The sequence below is a fragment of the Squalius cephalus genome, assembly GCF_949319135.1.
Source record: "Squalius cephalus genome assembly, chromosome: 17".
Lineage (NCBI taxonomy): Eukaryota > Metazoa > Chordata > Actinopteri > Cypriniformes > Leuciscidae > Squalius > Squalius cephalus.
The window spans coordinates 6,496,714-6,513,125 of NC_137138.1; the positions used below are offsets into that span (position 1 = coordinate 6,496,714).

General features: G+C 36.9%; 1 protein-coding gene across 1 annotated transcript; it reads right to left on the reverse strand.

The window, feature by feature from the left end:
- Positions 1–12,952: 12,952 nt before the first annotated feature.
- On the reverse strand, positions 12,953–16,236 carry LOC307144280 (uncharacterized protein). The gene is made up of 10 exons (XM_079846535.1): positions 16,157–16,236; positions 15,933–16,082; positions 15,676–15,798; positions 15,170–15,289; positions 14,891–15,013; positions 14,390–14,509; positions 14,155–14,277; positions 13,785–13,904; positions 13,511–13,624; positions 12,953–13,182 (listed from the first exon to the last, which is right to left on the reverse strand). Exons 1-10 carry the CDS (start codon positions 16,206–16,208, stop codon positions 13,115–13,117), a joined length of 1,113 nt encoding a protein of 370 aa, XP_079702661.1. The 5' UTR covers positions 16,209–16,236; the 3' UTR covers positions 12,953–13,114.
- Between the last annotated feature and the right edge of the window lie 176 nt (positions 16,237–16,412).

Genomic DNA, 16,412 nt, shown 5'->3' on the forward strand with positions numbered 1-16,412 from the left:
ATGAGAAAGTTAATAGATTGGCAAAAAAAGGCAACAAAAAAAAGAGCATGTTGACATTGAAATTAAATGGTCAGAATCAGAGTAAGGGAAGAGTCTAGTGTGGAAAAAGGTAATGGAAATATGGCAACATCAGTGGGATCATAAAAGTAAAGAAAGATATCTATATGATTCAAAATAAAGTAGGCGTTATAAGAGAGATGACAAATAGAAGGAAAGAACAAGTTGTAATAAGACTTAGGATTGGGCATTATAAGTTAAATGGAACTCTTTGTATGTTAGGAAAACATCCCACAGGTCAATGCGATGAATGTCAAGAGGAGGAAACAGTCACATTTTTATGTCATGCAGGAAATTTACACAAGAAAGTCAAGAGTTGAAACATCATTTACAAGAAATTGGTATAGGACAGTATAATGTAAAAAGTATATTAGAATGTGGAAAGAGTGAACAAGGAAGGCAATATTTGTTTTATTTTTTAAAGAGGACTGGACTGGAAAGACGAATATAAGTATGAAGTGTCATGCTAAGAGACAGCAGATGGCAGTAATGCAACTTTTTGGATGCCAACTGCCTTAAAACACAGAAGAAGAAGAAGAAGAAGAAGAAGAAGAAGAAGGCACAACCAATAAGCACACTCTTCACTACGTGACGTCAGCCAGTGTGTGCCCACTGAAGAGAGATGAGCTTTATGATGAGATGAGACAGAGAATGTCTAATAAGGGGAGAGCTTCCACTCTGAGTAAACTTCCGGCTTCTGAACTGGTTGCAGTTCCACTGTAAGAACTGATTTTCCTGCTAAGACAAAACTAACCCTGCAATAAAGTCATAAAATGCACCCTGGACAGCAGATAGCAAAGACAGAGCACAGGACGTTGTCTGTCCAAACTTTTCTCCTACCTTATCTCTGCATCCCCTCTCCCTCCTCAAGTCACTGAAAGTTCATTAAGAATATCTATATATCACATATGGTGTATCTTGTGAATCTATTGTTTTTCCTTTTCATGTTTGGTATCATTTAATTAGTCTTAATTTCATTGCAGTCATTGGTTTAATGAGAAAGATTGAGAAGAATGGAGAATCCAGTTCCCCTCTCTGGGTGAAATCTCCTGAAACCAGGTGTTACCCCCTGGGGTACACGGATTGACCCAAACAACTCTAAACAATGTTTGTATAACCCTTTTGTTCTGGTCTGGGTATTTAAGGCTAGGTGTCAGAGCAGTCTTTGGGATCCTTTACCAGGCATCCCCCATACAGTGATGTTTCAGTGTTTTCCTGTTGGAAAGCACTGACACACCACTGTGTGTCTCTGTCAGGAAAGCATACTTTTAGAGTAATCTTTGAGTAAATGATGTCCTGTATTATTTCTGAATTGGCTTTTAATCATTTACTTGTGTAATTGGCATGATACAATTTTACCTGACAAATAAATGTAACATCTTGATTTATTCTGAAGTTTCAGAAATCATTTATTTTAGTAGATTAAAAGTGCAGTCTGGTGTTTCCGCAAATCTTTGTCCAGGATAGATCAAACTAAAGGCACTTTGAATGGACCATGGGGCATATCTTAGGAAGACCTTCTGATTTCTGACTATTCCCTGACTTAGCATGTTGTACTCTGCAACTATTACAAAAAATTACACCTACGGGTCAGCAGTGAGCGGCCACATAGGGTAAAATAGTTGCACTGCACCCTCTGACTATTTCAGGACTGGCTAGTTTGTGAGCGTGAGCGCACATTCGCGACGTGACGTCTCAAAGTGACACTAGGTCCATAATGAACGAATATTTGAAATTATAATAATCAAAGATCTAAATTAATTACTAAATTAATGTACAAAGCTGTAAGCCTGTAAGCGCCTTCTCGTTCCCTTCGGTCTACGGATTCTCTTACTCTTCAGCAGCCTCCCTGTAGATTAAAGTCTATGGGGGAGAGAGCTTTCTCTGTTGCGGCACCCAGGTTATGGAATGCACTTCCTCTTACTGTTAGAGATGCTCCTACATTAGCCAGTTTCAAGAAGTTGTTAAAAACACATCTTTTTAAAATTGCTTACATAGACTGTCATGATTAGTATTTTATTGGGTTGCACTGTAATGATTATTTTGTATTACTCTTGTACTTCTGTACTTTACTTGTTTTATTGTCTGTAGCGCTTTGGGTTTTAGAAAAGCACATTATAAATAAAATGTATTATTATTATTATAATTCATAATCAATATTTATGATTATTTTCTAATCAGAAACACGATCTGAATTTGATTATCATTTGAAATTGGAGTCAGATTAAGCATGGAGCTAAAGTAATATTGAAACTAAATTCCAATAAATTAAGTGAACTTCACTGGAGCGCTGAAAAGACATACACGCATTATTCCTTCGCCAGGCCGTTGGATTCTGTCGTTGGGCCAATGAGTGGTCCTTACACCACTCTGGTTCCATATGAGGGCGCTCACAGGACGAGTGCAGAATGAATGGAGGTCTATGGAGCTATACCCCTCAAAATCCACTTTTCTCAGGATATAATTTTTTGTCTAGTAATTTGAATGTTGTATTCGAAAGGAGATGCAAAGAAATTACACATTGCTGGGTGTTAGATTTTTTTAGAGTCAATTATTTGCTTTAAAAAGTCTTTTAAAATGGCAATGACGTCATACACATCGTACGATAGATACTGCTTTACGGCAGTCCTTCAGTCGCTTTGGTGCTTTCGCGCTCTGCACTTTCTTTTCTCTCGAGGCATCGACAACACAGCTGACACAGGTAAATACACGTGCTAGTTTTGTTTGTTTCTGGTCCCGCTTCGGATGCCACGATGCCATCAAGCGGTATCTCTGGTCGTAATCAGTCCTTCACTGACCAATCAGCGTTCATTAGCAGAATGCTAGCGTGTTATGGGCAACAAAAACTCAACCTGTAAGAAATCGAAAGGACATAAGTACTCGTTCATTCAACTTTCAACCTATAACCCATGTTGAACTTGCAAAACCTACAATCAAATCTGAGATTTCTCAAGGGCAATCGGGTGAAAGAGACAAATTTAGCCGTCTAGCCCCATTGACTCCCATTCATTTTGCACTCATGGGCGATCGCCCCCAGTGGAACTCTGGTGGAACTACAACCAAAATTCGGTACAATAGGACTTAATAGGGAGTGGCCAGGTTCTCCGTAGACAGGCTCTGGATGAGATGAGTTTTCTGAGGCTGAACCAATGATCTATATAATGACTGGATAGCTCATGACGTTCTAAACTGCCAGTAGGCAGTGAAGCCACTGGAAGTGTTCGAGCCGCCATCTTATGATTCCCTACCAGCAGAGGGCTCCAACGGTCCTTATACAGAGATTGGTAGCTCCGACGGCACTTTTAAGGTGACCCGCTGTACAGCATACAAGTGTAAAACGACGTTCACAAAAGGATGTAGAAAACTGCCCACAGGTTGTAATTAAAGTCCTATACTGTAAGTAGTAATGTATATGCACAATTGTCGCTATTCCCGTGTTGTTTTCTCCGAGGCAAGAGTAATGCTTCTTCTTCACACAAAAAAACCTTATAAAACAGTGGGGGTGTTTGGCATGAGGTCACGGTGCAAAGGACCCTAGGTTGAAATTACTCCGAACCATCCCTTTAAACACATTTGTTGAAATTATGCCTCATTTTCTCGAAACTCTAAACACAAATCAATAACTTCTCACCCAATTCCCCATATTTCCTATTTTCAGGTCAGAATGAAGCTCACAAAGCTTTGCTCTCAGACATGACACACAAGCCTTTAAAAACACACAACTGCCACATTGTCAGTCTGTTTTGATTTCTGTCTTTGTCTGTGTTCTGTCAATTAGTTCAGTTCTGTCTTTCTCCGCCCCCTGCCTGTTGGTTTATGGTGTTTGAATTATTGCTAGTTCAGTTCAGGTGTCTTGTTAATTTGCTCTTCAGTTCTGTCTATTCAAACCCTGTGTTCTGTCTTGTTCTTAACATTGCATGTTTTGGTTGTTCTGTTCGTATTCTTCTCCTGAGGTTATTTTGTGAAGTTTGAGTTTGTTTGTTAATAAAACTGCTGCAAGTAGATCCTGCTTCCTCCATCTCTGCTACACGGCCGCGGCCACGGAGGCTGTTCCCGAGACACCCCCTGAACTGCCTGCACCTCCCTGGCCTCCTGAATGGCCGGATCCTACCTGACCTGTTGGCTCCGCCCTGGCCTCCTGAACGGCTGGATCCGCCCTGGCCCCCTTAACGGCCGGATTCGTCTTGGCCTCCTGAATGGCTGGATCCACCCTGGCCGCCTGAATGGCCGGAGAGTTCTGTTGGTGCCACCCTGGAGGCTCCCTGTCCGGCTAGGCCTCGCCCTCGTCGGCCTCCAGGACGGCCACCCTCCCACCCCATGTGAAGTCCTTGCGGTGTGAGGACATGCCTTCCGGGAGGTGAGCGTTCTGTCACATTGTCAGTCTGTTTTGATTTCTGTCTTTGTCTGTGTTCTGTCAATTAGTTCAGTTCTGTCTTTCTCTTCAATTCGGCCTATTTAAACCCTGTGTTCTGTCTTGTTCTTGGTCCATTCTTAACGTTGCATGTTTTGGTTGTTCTGTTCTTGTTCTTGTCCTGGTCCTGAGGTTATTTTGTGAAGTTTGAGTTTGTTTGTTAATAAAACTGCTGCATGTAGATCCTGCTTCCTCCATCTCTGCAACCGATAGTAACAACGACATAGTCTTACACACTCGTGAGATCAATCCAAAACACTGTCACAAAAACCTCGTTTTGGCAATCAGGAATCGTTTTACAGCTCAATGTCTATTACAGTATACAAAATAAATAGAGGGATGAAGATCCAGTGAAATTCACTGTATCTTGATGAAAAGAAAAGTTTATTCATTCCACTACTGTAAAGAGATCTTGCAGTAGATGAAACATATCTTCAGTAAATCTTTTCTTTAATTCTTCTTTCAAACATCTGGTCCTTGGGTCCTAAACTGTTAACCCCTCAACAGTAATTGTGGAGAATGCGGGCAATTATTCTCGGTGACACCCCTGGCAAATCACCAAACAAGATAGAAAGATTGTATTATTTGGTTAGGGCTGTCTGAATGGAAGAGATTGGGAAAGGAGAGCGGGAGAGCTTCACTCCGAAGAGGAGAGTGAGGATTAATTATACTAAAGTATAAGAAGTCACTGATGCCGTCGTTAGAGGCAGCAGACAGCGCAAGCGAAGCATGCTCTGTGGGGGCCCGCTGGGCATTGTTGGTGTAGCACCACCTCAGCAGAGTACGTCCCTGGATTGTAGGTCCAGTGGCACCACAAACCTGCTCCATCTCTTCCATCTCAGATAGGGGATCCCCGAATTTAGTGAATCAGGCAGTTAGGGATTAAGCTATTAGTTAGAAAAACAAAAATAGACTAGAAATAGGGTTGTTTGCCAGGGATGCATCAGGAACGATCCCGAGAGAAAAATAAAAAAGTTGTGACCCAAATATGCATGGACCAGTATATTTATCTGTCATTTTTGAGTATACTTTGCAGTTTCATCACGCAGATCTGCAATAACTTCAGGTGAGTTTGAACCGTGATTAAGATATGGCAGACAAATTGAGTAACTTGATCAGTAACCTGAACAGTCCTGAAACAAATAGTGAGACAGAAGAGAGCAAACGCTGTAGACAGCTGTGCTCTGAAGCCATGACTTCAAAGAAATTTGCAGAAATTATTAAGAAAATGGGTAGTCAGGATTTTGATTACAATTGGCAAGATAAACAACAGCTTGACTGGCTACAAACAAACAAAGAAACTGAAAAATTAAAAAAAATTAGCCTTGTATTGTCCCTGATTGGGACACACTGCTTCAGTGGTGTGTAGTAAGTTGGAGCCGTTTTGCAAGCTCACAATGATCGAAATGTTGGCAAGATGTGTGCTGCTGTAGTTGAGGTTGACACAGCCACCAGATGACAGAGAGTGTTTTACTGTAAATGGCCACTCAGAAGGTGAGAAAATGTGAAAGTGACAGGAATTTCTGGTGTTAATGTGTTAGTGTGAGAGACTGCTTGGGTGGAGAAAGGGATGGTATTTCTGTTATCGGCCTGCTAAAGCAAGCTTAAACAAAATAATGATAATGAACCAAAACAACCCAGCTGACTTTTCTAAAAATCAAATGAATAATGAAAAGAGATGCTTTGAAACTGGTTAAGAGACTATGTAAAATTAGGTAAAACCGAAAGAAACATATGAAGTAAATATTTTTTGAGTTAATATAAAAAAGCGAACATTGAAAATGAGCAGTTACCATATGTGTGTCTAGTATAAGTGCATGTGTTAACTGGACTTTATGTCTTGTATGTGTTAGATTGGGAACTATTATTTCCTGATCTTGTGGATATTGTGTCATTAACCTATGGAATAAGTGTTTTATCATTACAGATGGGTTAAGTGAAACAACAAAACTTTAAAGAAGCTGATAATTCAAAGTCAATCTGATGAAAAGACAATACAGACCATGGGACGAGCTTTAATTGGATTGGTTTTCCAGCTCTGTCTGCTACTGGTAATTATGATTAATTTAGTCATTTATGATGTTGATCTGAATTACTCTCTGGATTAGTATTAATGTAAATTGGAATTGTGAAGTTGAAGATTGCCGTCCATTATGGGGTAAAACTCATGTAAATTCAACTGAGGGTCTAAATTTAAATAGACAACTAGGTGGGATCATAATGGTAAACGTAAAAAAAAAAAAAAAAAAAAACAGTACAAAGGCTGACAGCGCTGAGAGACTCGGTAGAAGAGGGAAGTGAAAAACAAAAAGCTTGTTGTGTGAGATGGGTATGTGGGATTTTAAGAAAGCAATCATGCACTGGTTAGATGAGGCAGAGCGAAAAGAAAGGAAAAGGAGAAGAAACTGGCATGCAGAGAAGTAGGGAAAGATGAGAAGAAATATAGTAGAAAAATGAATGTTATGAAAATAAAAATTTCTGATAGAATTTATGGAACTATTTATGAACGCCTGTTAAGTCAAATTAAGTTGAAATGGTATGAAAAGTGAGTTTCAGATCAAAAATAAGGCGGCATTGAGTATGATTAACAGGGATTAACGCTATATAAAGATACAGAATGAAAAAAGTTTTATTAAGCAAAATGGGGAACAATTCTATATTTTAATGGAAAATAATGATTGAAATGAGGATGTGAATTTGTTTTATTTTATTTTATTTTATTTAACTTGTCGAGTTCACGCGTGTGATCATAGGTAACTAAACCTATGCGCGTGAACTCGACAATCGATTACTATGAACTTCGACCGAAAACAGGAAGAAAATACAGGTATGTGCACTGGCTGAAATAACATCATTTTTATTAATATCTTTCACATCTACTGCAGTCAGATTCACCGTGTTCACTCTGAAGGAATCACTCACATGGCTGTGCACTTGTAATGACACATCAAGGATGTTAAGAGGCTAAAAGCAGGTTTAAAACTTGCCCCATTGAAGTCAACAGGGTGCAAATTTTAAAAAGAGGATAACACGGTGTAGGCAACACTGATTTTTGTCGTTGTTCTCTGTATTGACAGCACTCCAAATTAACAAAAAAATGAGCTCAATGTTAAAATTGACCGGCGTTCTCCTTTAATGAATAGATGCTCAGCTGCTCATCTGCAGTGATGCGTGTTGCATTGGCGTCGTCATATCTGGCTATAACATATAGGCCTAGCCATAACACTCTCTCACACGTTTATTTTTTTAGCATTTTTGGGAGGAGTACAATTTACATATGTGGTTTCTACAGCCAGATGCATTTACACTTGTCCAGTTTCATCTGGAATGCGGCCCAGGCCTCCTCCTGAAGTGGTTTGAGCGATCTGATTCAAATCAGTTTTGAAATGTGTTTCGGAGGGTCTTTTCCTCCGTGGTCTTTTCACGATCGGATAGCTATCAGATCTGAGAAAACGCATGAAGCGACCAGGTGTAAACAGCTAAAAGTTCACGCAGCTCCTGAAGCTCTCTACCAAGCAAATATTGCCCGTATCTTGGTGAAACTAAGATGCACTAATATTCAGGGAATTTGACATATAGATTAGTGGTTCTCATGTGTGTAATCAATATAAAATGGAGAGAGATGTCACCAGTCGAAATAGCTGTACCCCCCCGAAGCTCACGGTATAATTCAAAAGCTAGTGGGAAAAGTTTGTTGTAAGATGTGAGATGAGATAGGCTAAACATGTTCTGAGATGTGCGTGAGACGAATGTGTCTGTGGTTGTGTGAGTGTCTCTGCGTAAGAAAATAAATATGTAACAGTTTAAAATTGTTTACAAAAAAATCTCTCAAAATATGGCTTCTTTTCTCGAAGCTCTACACACAAGGCCACAAAACACACACACACAACATGCAAAACGACACACATCTCTTGCAACGGCAAACACTTCATTCAAAACTATTTGAACTCTTCAAAAAATTTTGTTTTTTATACTAACGCTACACACAAACCATCAAATGATTCGCCATACACGTCAAAATACACATGGATGTGAAAAATGTAAAACTCTAAAATCTTGTGTCTTTTTCTTGTTCAGTGTGCAGCGGAGTTACAGGAGTTTGTCACACGTACATGTGTGTTCACAAATACACTGTATTTACGGTATGCATGGACAACTGTTGCACAAGTGATGTACTTTACAGTTATTGACCTGAATCCACACTTGAGCTGAATAATGACACTATTGGCCTGTTAGAGCTGCTTACAGAAGAATTTTTAAGCTGCTTTAAAACAATCTGTACTGTATAAAGCGCTATAGAAATACATTTTACGACTTAGAAATACAATGGTGAAAATTTTATTTGTTTCTCAAAACATTATGGCAGCATGCGAAGTCTGTTACAAACTGTTAATGGGCTTATGTGTCTTTACATTTGTTATTTATGGTTTTGTGTTTCTGTTGACTATGGTGCAGTCTATTAGGTTTATGATACAATTGTTTAATCTGGCTCATTATTCTAAAACATTCATTTATAATAAGTTTAAGATATGCTGTTTGAGTTGACAAATCAGCGGTCATCAAAACGTGTTATGTCTACGGTAGTTTCCCTTTGATGTATTTTTCCCCATTAACCACACAGAGACAAGTTGTAGTTGTGCATTTTTGTTATTTATTATTTGAAATCTGTATTTATCCCCACATTGCAAACAGTTACTCCACAATCCACATGCTGCCTACTTGTTCCTGTGACTTCTCAAAGGTGGGACCGCAGCTTCCCTTTTTTAGTGTTTGGTTAAACCATTTCTATTAATAAGGAAGATAACTTAACCCTTGGTGATTTAGGCATGGAGAAATGTCGGTAACACTTTAGAATACTGTATCTTACTTACTGCATAACTAATAAGCAATTATTGAAGAACTAATAGGTAATTATTCATTAACTACTTCTTCACTACTGTTAACTACTAAGGAAGATGTGTTAACTAATCAGTATGTAATATATTTTTATGATTGTGTTAAGTAACAGTTAGTTAATCAATAAATAATGAATTCTGTCATAACTCTTGAAGAACTACTACTAATTATCTACTAATTAAGGTTCAAGAAAAATAACTAAGAAGTAACTACTAATGAACAGTCATACAAAACTAACCTCAGATTAGTTTTTATATTTTATATACAGTACTGTGTGTGTCTGTTTTCCTCAGCATAGAATGCCATTGAGTAAATTCATGTTTGAGGCAATGACTGAGGGAAACTGAAAATATAGGGAACTTATTAGTAATTCATAAATAATTATCAAATAATTCTGCAGGAATTACTTAGAACCTGGAACAGTATTCTAAAGTGAGAATATAGGGAACTCATTAGTAATTAATAAATAATTATCAAATAATTATCCAGGAATTAGGCTACTTATAACCTGAAACAGTATTCTAAAGTGAACATATAAGGAAATTAATTGGTAATTAACAAATAATTATTAGATAATTCTTCAGGAATTACTTGGAACCTGGAACAGTATTCTAAAGTGAGAATATAGGGAACTCATTAGTAATTAATACAGAATTACCACATACTTCTGACTCAAATCAAACTTACTGTAAAAAACACATTATTAACGGTATTATCTAAACCTTTGTAAAATAGATAAGTTATCATACATTATGATACATTTTGCTAATTAAATAAAAAGTTTGCTTATTTGCAGATCAATATATAGCCTAGTAAATGTCTGCACTTATCTTTCTTATTAGTGCTGAAGAATGACTAAAACTGGCTAGAAAATAAAATAAAAAACATTGATCAGTGCTTTTTACTTTTCAAGTAATTACCTTATACTTTTACTAAGGTAATTTTGAAAATGAATAGGCCAATAGTTTATCATTTTACTGGAGTAATATTTTATTGGGTTATCTGTACTTTTACTCAAGTACTTGATTTGTGTACTTCATCCACCACTCCACTGCTAAACGGTTTATTGTAGTAACCACTGTGTATGACTGTTCATTAGTAGTTACTTCTTAGTTATTTTTCTTGCACATTAATTAATAGATAATTGATCATAGTTCTTCAAGAGTTATGACATAATTCATTAGTTATTGATTAACTAATTGAAACTTAACACAATCATACAATTCTATTACATACTAATTAGTTAACACATCTTCCTTAGTAGTTAACAGTAGTGACTTAAGTGTTAATAAATAATTATCTATTAGTTCCTCAATAATTCCTTATTAGTTATGCAGTAAGTAAGATACAGTATTCTAAAGTGTTACCGAAATGTCTTATGGTGTTTACACTTAGTTTAAGTGGCTGAATGAGTTTATTTTATTTATTTTCTGAAGTTAAATGGTTAAATGGTCATATGTTTTGGCTACAAAGGTTTTTGGTATTGATGCCCCTGCAGTTGGTACGGTCTTGGTTGTAATGAGCCTGTCCTAGGCTATATAAGCCAGTCTAAGCTGAATCTTGGGAAGGGAAAAATGGGGTCACATTGTTGAATGTATCCATGTAGATTTTGCTGCCTGTAGCAATTTGGTTTCCTTTGGTTGTTGATACATCAAAGTTTGCACTGAGTTAATATATTTATTTTTGTAAATATATATATATATTTTTTTTTTGTTTTTTGACACATCACTGTGAATATGTACACCCCTACTTCTCCACTGGCATTTAATAAAAATCCTCTGTGGATGATAACTGAGTCCTGAGCCTATACCACCTCCCCTTGATCTCCACGGGACACGTTATGACAGCATTTAAAAGCTGTTAGTTTTGAATGATGTTTCTAATGTAGAGAACTGTGTTTAGCATGTTGCAAAAAGTTTGTTTTACAATTGCAAACAGAGTGTAAAGCAGATACTGTGCTTGCAGTTTTGCAGGCTTGGCCTGAAGATTAGATGAGTACATGGTTTCAAAGGCTGGATGTTTCAAATGTAAGTGTTAGCAGTTGTTAGCAGATTATAGTCTTATTGTTTCTAACCATTTTAAACATTTGATTGGTTAGTTGAACAACCATAAGCACATTTTCATGAAATGAAAAACACATTTATCTTATACGATCTCAAAGTATCTCATTTTCTGTGTATGAAAGAAATGTTTGTTTTGAATCTTCTAATTATTTGACTATAAAAAAATCTTCTTTTTTTTCTTCTCATAATGATGAGGCAGTATATTTGTTTCAAATTTGTTTATTACAGTTTTTCTCAATCGATTTGACACATTTCTCCAAATGAATGTAGTTGCTCTCAAAACAATTAACACAGCAAACTAAACACTCTTTTTTTCTTCATAATGAAGCACTGAATTGTATTATATTAATGCATTATATCAAAAATAAATACTAACATCAAAACTACAATTGTGTTCTGTTGATTTGATGATAAATTCAGCTGATCTTTCTAAATCCTCAACTCTTCTTGCTCCATTCCTTTCCCCTCATCTCGTTCTACCTCTTCCACTGTTCATCTCCCTCTCAACATTACCCTTCCTCTATCCTCTCCAAAATGTCTATCTCTTACACCTCTTCCTTTCCCATTCTCCCCCCCCCCCCCCCTCCCCCTTTATAGTTTTTGTAATTGAGATAGCTGTGTAAACAAGCATTCTCTGGGCCCTATTTTAAAGATCTAAGCGTATGGTCTAAAGGGCATGGCGCAAATTCAGTTTGGGCGTGTCCTAATCCACTTTTGCTAGTTTAATATTCTCTTAATGAGTAATGGGTGTGTTTTGGGCGTAACGTCAAATAAACCAACCAGAGTCTCATCTCCCATTGCCTTTAAAAGCCAGTTGCGTTCACGCCATGGCAGATTCGCTATTTACATGACGGAACTGCTCGTGCGCGAGGTTAAAGCGCGTGAGCAGACCATCTACGGGACTAGCCGGATTCCACCATATATTTATGTACACAATAATAATCTTTTGCATTGTAATCCTTTAATTTTTAATATTTGTGTATATAGGTACGCGTCCCTGTGTGTGTGTAATAAGCAGAGTGTGCATGCGTTGTGGACCCACACAATAGCCTACTAACGCGCTCTTTAAATAACAAATATATATATATATATTGGTCAATGGCGCAGTCTATTTCAAGTGCCTCAAAATAGCAACGCGCCAACAATGCACCTGAACACACCTCGTTTTCAAATGCATTTGCTATTTAAACAACGTGGGTGTCGCAGGACGTGGAAATGATAACTGTTGCGCCATGTGTAAGATAGGGCCCCCTGTGTTGTATTACGGTACTAACTCAGCAGATTTTGAGAACATTCCAAGTGCAACTGAGAATTTAACAAATAACAGAGTTTTGTTTGTTGTGTTTGGAAAAATGGTCCACAAATGATTACAGTGTTTTGAGAAAATTATGCATGTGACTTTAATTTGCATGAAATGAAGGAAAATGTACATCCTGTTTAGGACAATTACAAACTGTTAAGATCACTGTGATAACTTGAGAACAGTGACCTGAGTTTGGAGAAATATGACAAATCGACTGAGAAAAACTGTAAAATTGTTTATTAAGATAATCAAATCATGATACAAAGAACAGCAGAGCAATGAACAAGCTTTATTAAGTTAAGTATTATTAAGTATAGCAATGCATCAAAATGTGAATCATATTCGCTGGTGTTTGCTGAAGAATCTGAAGAGCAGAATCTGGACTCACTGAAACAGGAAGTAGAAGAGCAGAGGAGAGAAGAGCAGGAGGAAGCATCCCTTATACATTCCATCTAATAAACATGATACAGAAATGAGTATTAATTCATAATTTAGTAATAATAATAATTATAATAACAGTGGTTAATAAAATGCCATGTTTATCGTTGATCAATTTCATCAGTTTTCTAAAAACAATACAAAGTACAAACTCTCAGAAAGCACTTGACAAATTCCAAAAAACTTATTTCACACTTTTCTAGTTTAATGCTATTTTTATACTGAAATTAGATTTTGTGCTCATTCTGAACAATCACTTGTGTTTGAATTATAATAATCGTGGTGGGAAAAGGCAACTGTTAGTTGAATACATGTAAATGTATATCAAATAAAGCACAATACCTGCTGCATTGCAAAGATCAGTGTCACAGCACGTTGTTGTAATTCCATACTGTTTGACCCCTGGTACACATTCAGATGCACACCTTTTAAATGTGGCAGTCACCTCAGTGTAACCTGCAAAAAAGACAAACTTCCTATAATAGGCTAAAGAAACAATTCCAGAAATCATGTTCCTCTTGCAATAGACAAGTAATGCCATTTATGTGATGAGATTAATCTATAATACTTCTACAGTACTTCATATTATCACTTTCAGTAAATTTCCACTTCATACCAACAGGTATTTCGCCTGTAATGCTTTCACATTTAGAATTTCCAGCTGGACATGTCTCCTCTTTCGCGTCACAGAAACCCTTTGAATCAGGCATGCACGAGTAACACCTGAGAGGATTAACTTAAAAACAGAGAGACATTCAGTGACCTCAGTGTACCAAATAATACATTCAATACTTGCTGGGTAGAAATCAGTATTCATTGTATACTAATAATAATAATTATAATAACAGTGGTTAATAAAATGGCATGTTTATCGTTGATCAATTTCATCAGTTTTCTCAAAACAATACAAAGTACAAACTCTCAGAAAGCACTTGACAAATTCCCAAAAACTTTTTTGGATAAAAATATCAAATAAAGCACAATACCTGCTGCATTTGCTGAATTGCAAAAATCAGTGTCACAGCACGTAGTTCTCATTCCATAATGATTGATCCCTGGTTTACAAGTAAATGAACACCTTTTATTTATGGAAGGCACCTTAGTGGAACCTGCAAAAAAGACAAACTTACTGTAATATGGTAAAAAAAACAATTCCAGAAATCATTAACCTATAATACTTCTACTTCATATTATCACTTTCAGAAAATTTCCACTTCATACCAACTGTTATTTCGCCTGTAGTGGTTTCACATTTATAATGTCCAGCTGGACATGTCTCCTCTTTCTCGTCACAGAAACCCTTTGAATCCGATCTGCAGGAGAAACACCTGAGAGAATATCCTTAAAGACAGAGAGAGACATTCAGTGACCTCAGTGTACCAAATAATACATTCAATACTTGCTGGGTAGAAATGAGTATTCATTGTATACTAATAATACAGTAATAATTATAATAACAGTGGTTAATAAAATGGCATGTTTATCGTTGATCAATTTCATCAGTTTTCTCAAAACAATACAAAGTACAAACTCTCAGAAAGCACTTGACAAATTCAAAAAAACTTCTTTTCACACTTTTCTAGGTTAACGCTATTTTTATAGTGAAATTAGATTTTGTGCTCATTCTGAACAATCACTTGTGTTTGAATTATAATAATCGTGGTGGAAAAAGGCAACTGTTAGTTGAATACATGTAAATGTATATCAAATAAAGCACAATACCTGCTGCATTTGCTGCATTGCAAAAATCAGTGTCACAGCACGTAGTTCTCATTCCAAAATGATTGATCCCTGGTTTACAATTAGATGAACACCCTTTAGTTATGGAAGGCACCTTAGTGGAACCTGCAAAAAAGACAAACTTACTGTAATATGGTAAAAAAAACAATTCCAGAAATCATGTTCCTCTTGCAATAGACAAGTAATGCCAATTATGTGATGAGATTAACCTATTATACTTCTACTTCATATTATCACTTTCAGAAAATTTCCACTTCATACCAACTGTTATTTCGCCTGTACTGCTTCCACATTTATAATTTCCAGCTGGACATGTCTCCTCTTTCTCGTCACAGAAACCCTTTGCATCAGATTTGCAGGAGAAACACCTGAGAGAATATCCTTAAAAACAGAGAGACATTCAGTGACCTCAGTGTACCAAATAATACATTCAATACTTGCTAGGTAGAAATGAGTATTTATTATATACTAATAATAATAATTATAATTAATAGTAGTTAATAAAATGGCATGTTTATCGTTGATCAATTTCATCAGTTTTCTCAAAACAATACAAAGTACAAACTCTCAGAAAGCACTTGACAAATTCCAAGAAACTTCTTTTCACACTTTTCTAGGTTAACGCTATTTTTATACTGAAATTAGATTTTGTGCTCATTCTGAACAATCACTTGTGTTTGAATTATAATAATCGTGGTGGGAAAAGGCAACTGTTGGCTAAATACATGTAAATGTAGATTAGCACACAGTCAAATAAACACAAGTACCTGGTGCATTGCAAAGATCATTGTCACAGCACTGGATAGACAATGACACTCCATATAACGTTTGTTTCCCTGGTTTACATCGAGATAAACACCCTTGATATGTGGCAGTCACCTCAGTGGGACCTGCAAAAAAAGACAAAATTCCTATATAATAGGCTAAAGAAACAATTCCAGAAATCATGTTCCTCTTGCAATTGACAAGTAATGCCAATTATGTGATGAGATTAACCTATTATACTTCTACTTCATATTATCACCTGAAATTAATTTCCACCAATTAATACCAACTGATATTTTGCCTGTTCCGTTTGCACATTTATAATTTCCATATGGACATGTCTCCAGCCTTTTCTCGTCACAGGAACCCATCATATTAGGTGTACACGAGTAACACCTGAGAGAATAGCCTTAAAGACAGAGAGAGACATTCAGTGACCTCAGTGTACCAAATAATACATTCAATACTTGCTGTTTCTTGTACCTCCAGTGAGAAAAACGAAAAAAAGAACAACAGACACACGCAGATCCATCATGTATCAGGAACAGAATGAAATAACAATGTTTCCGTTCCTTTTATGTCTGTTCAGAAAGGGGTGGGTTTAACAAGGAAACTTTGTGAAGTCCCACACAAATTTGACAATCTCAAACAGCCACAGTCAGTAGCGCGGGAAGGGGGGTGATGTGAGTGCTGCAGCCCCCCTCGTCATAGCATCAGCACCCCCTGGAGGAGGGCTGTG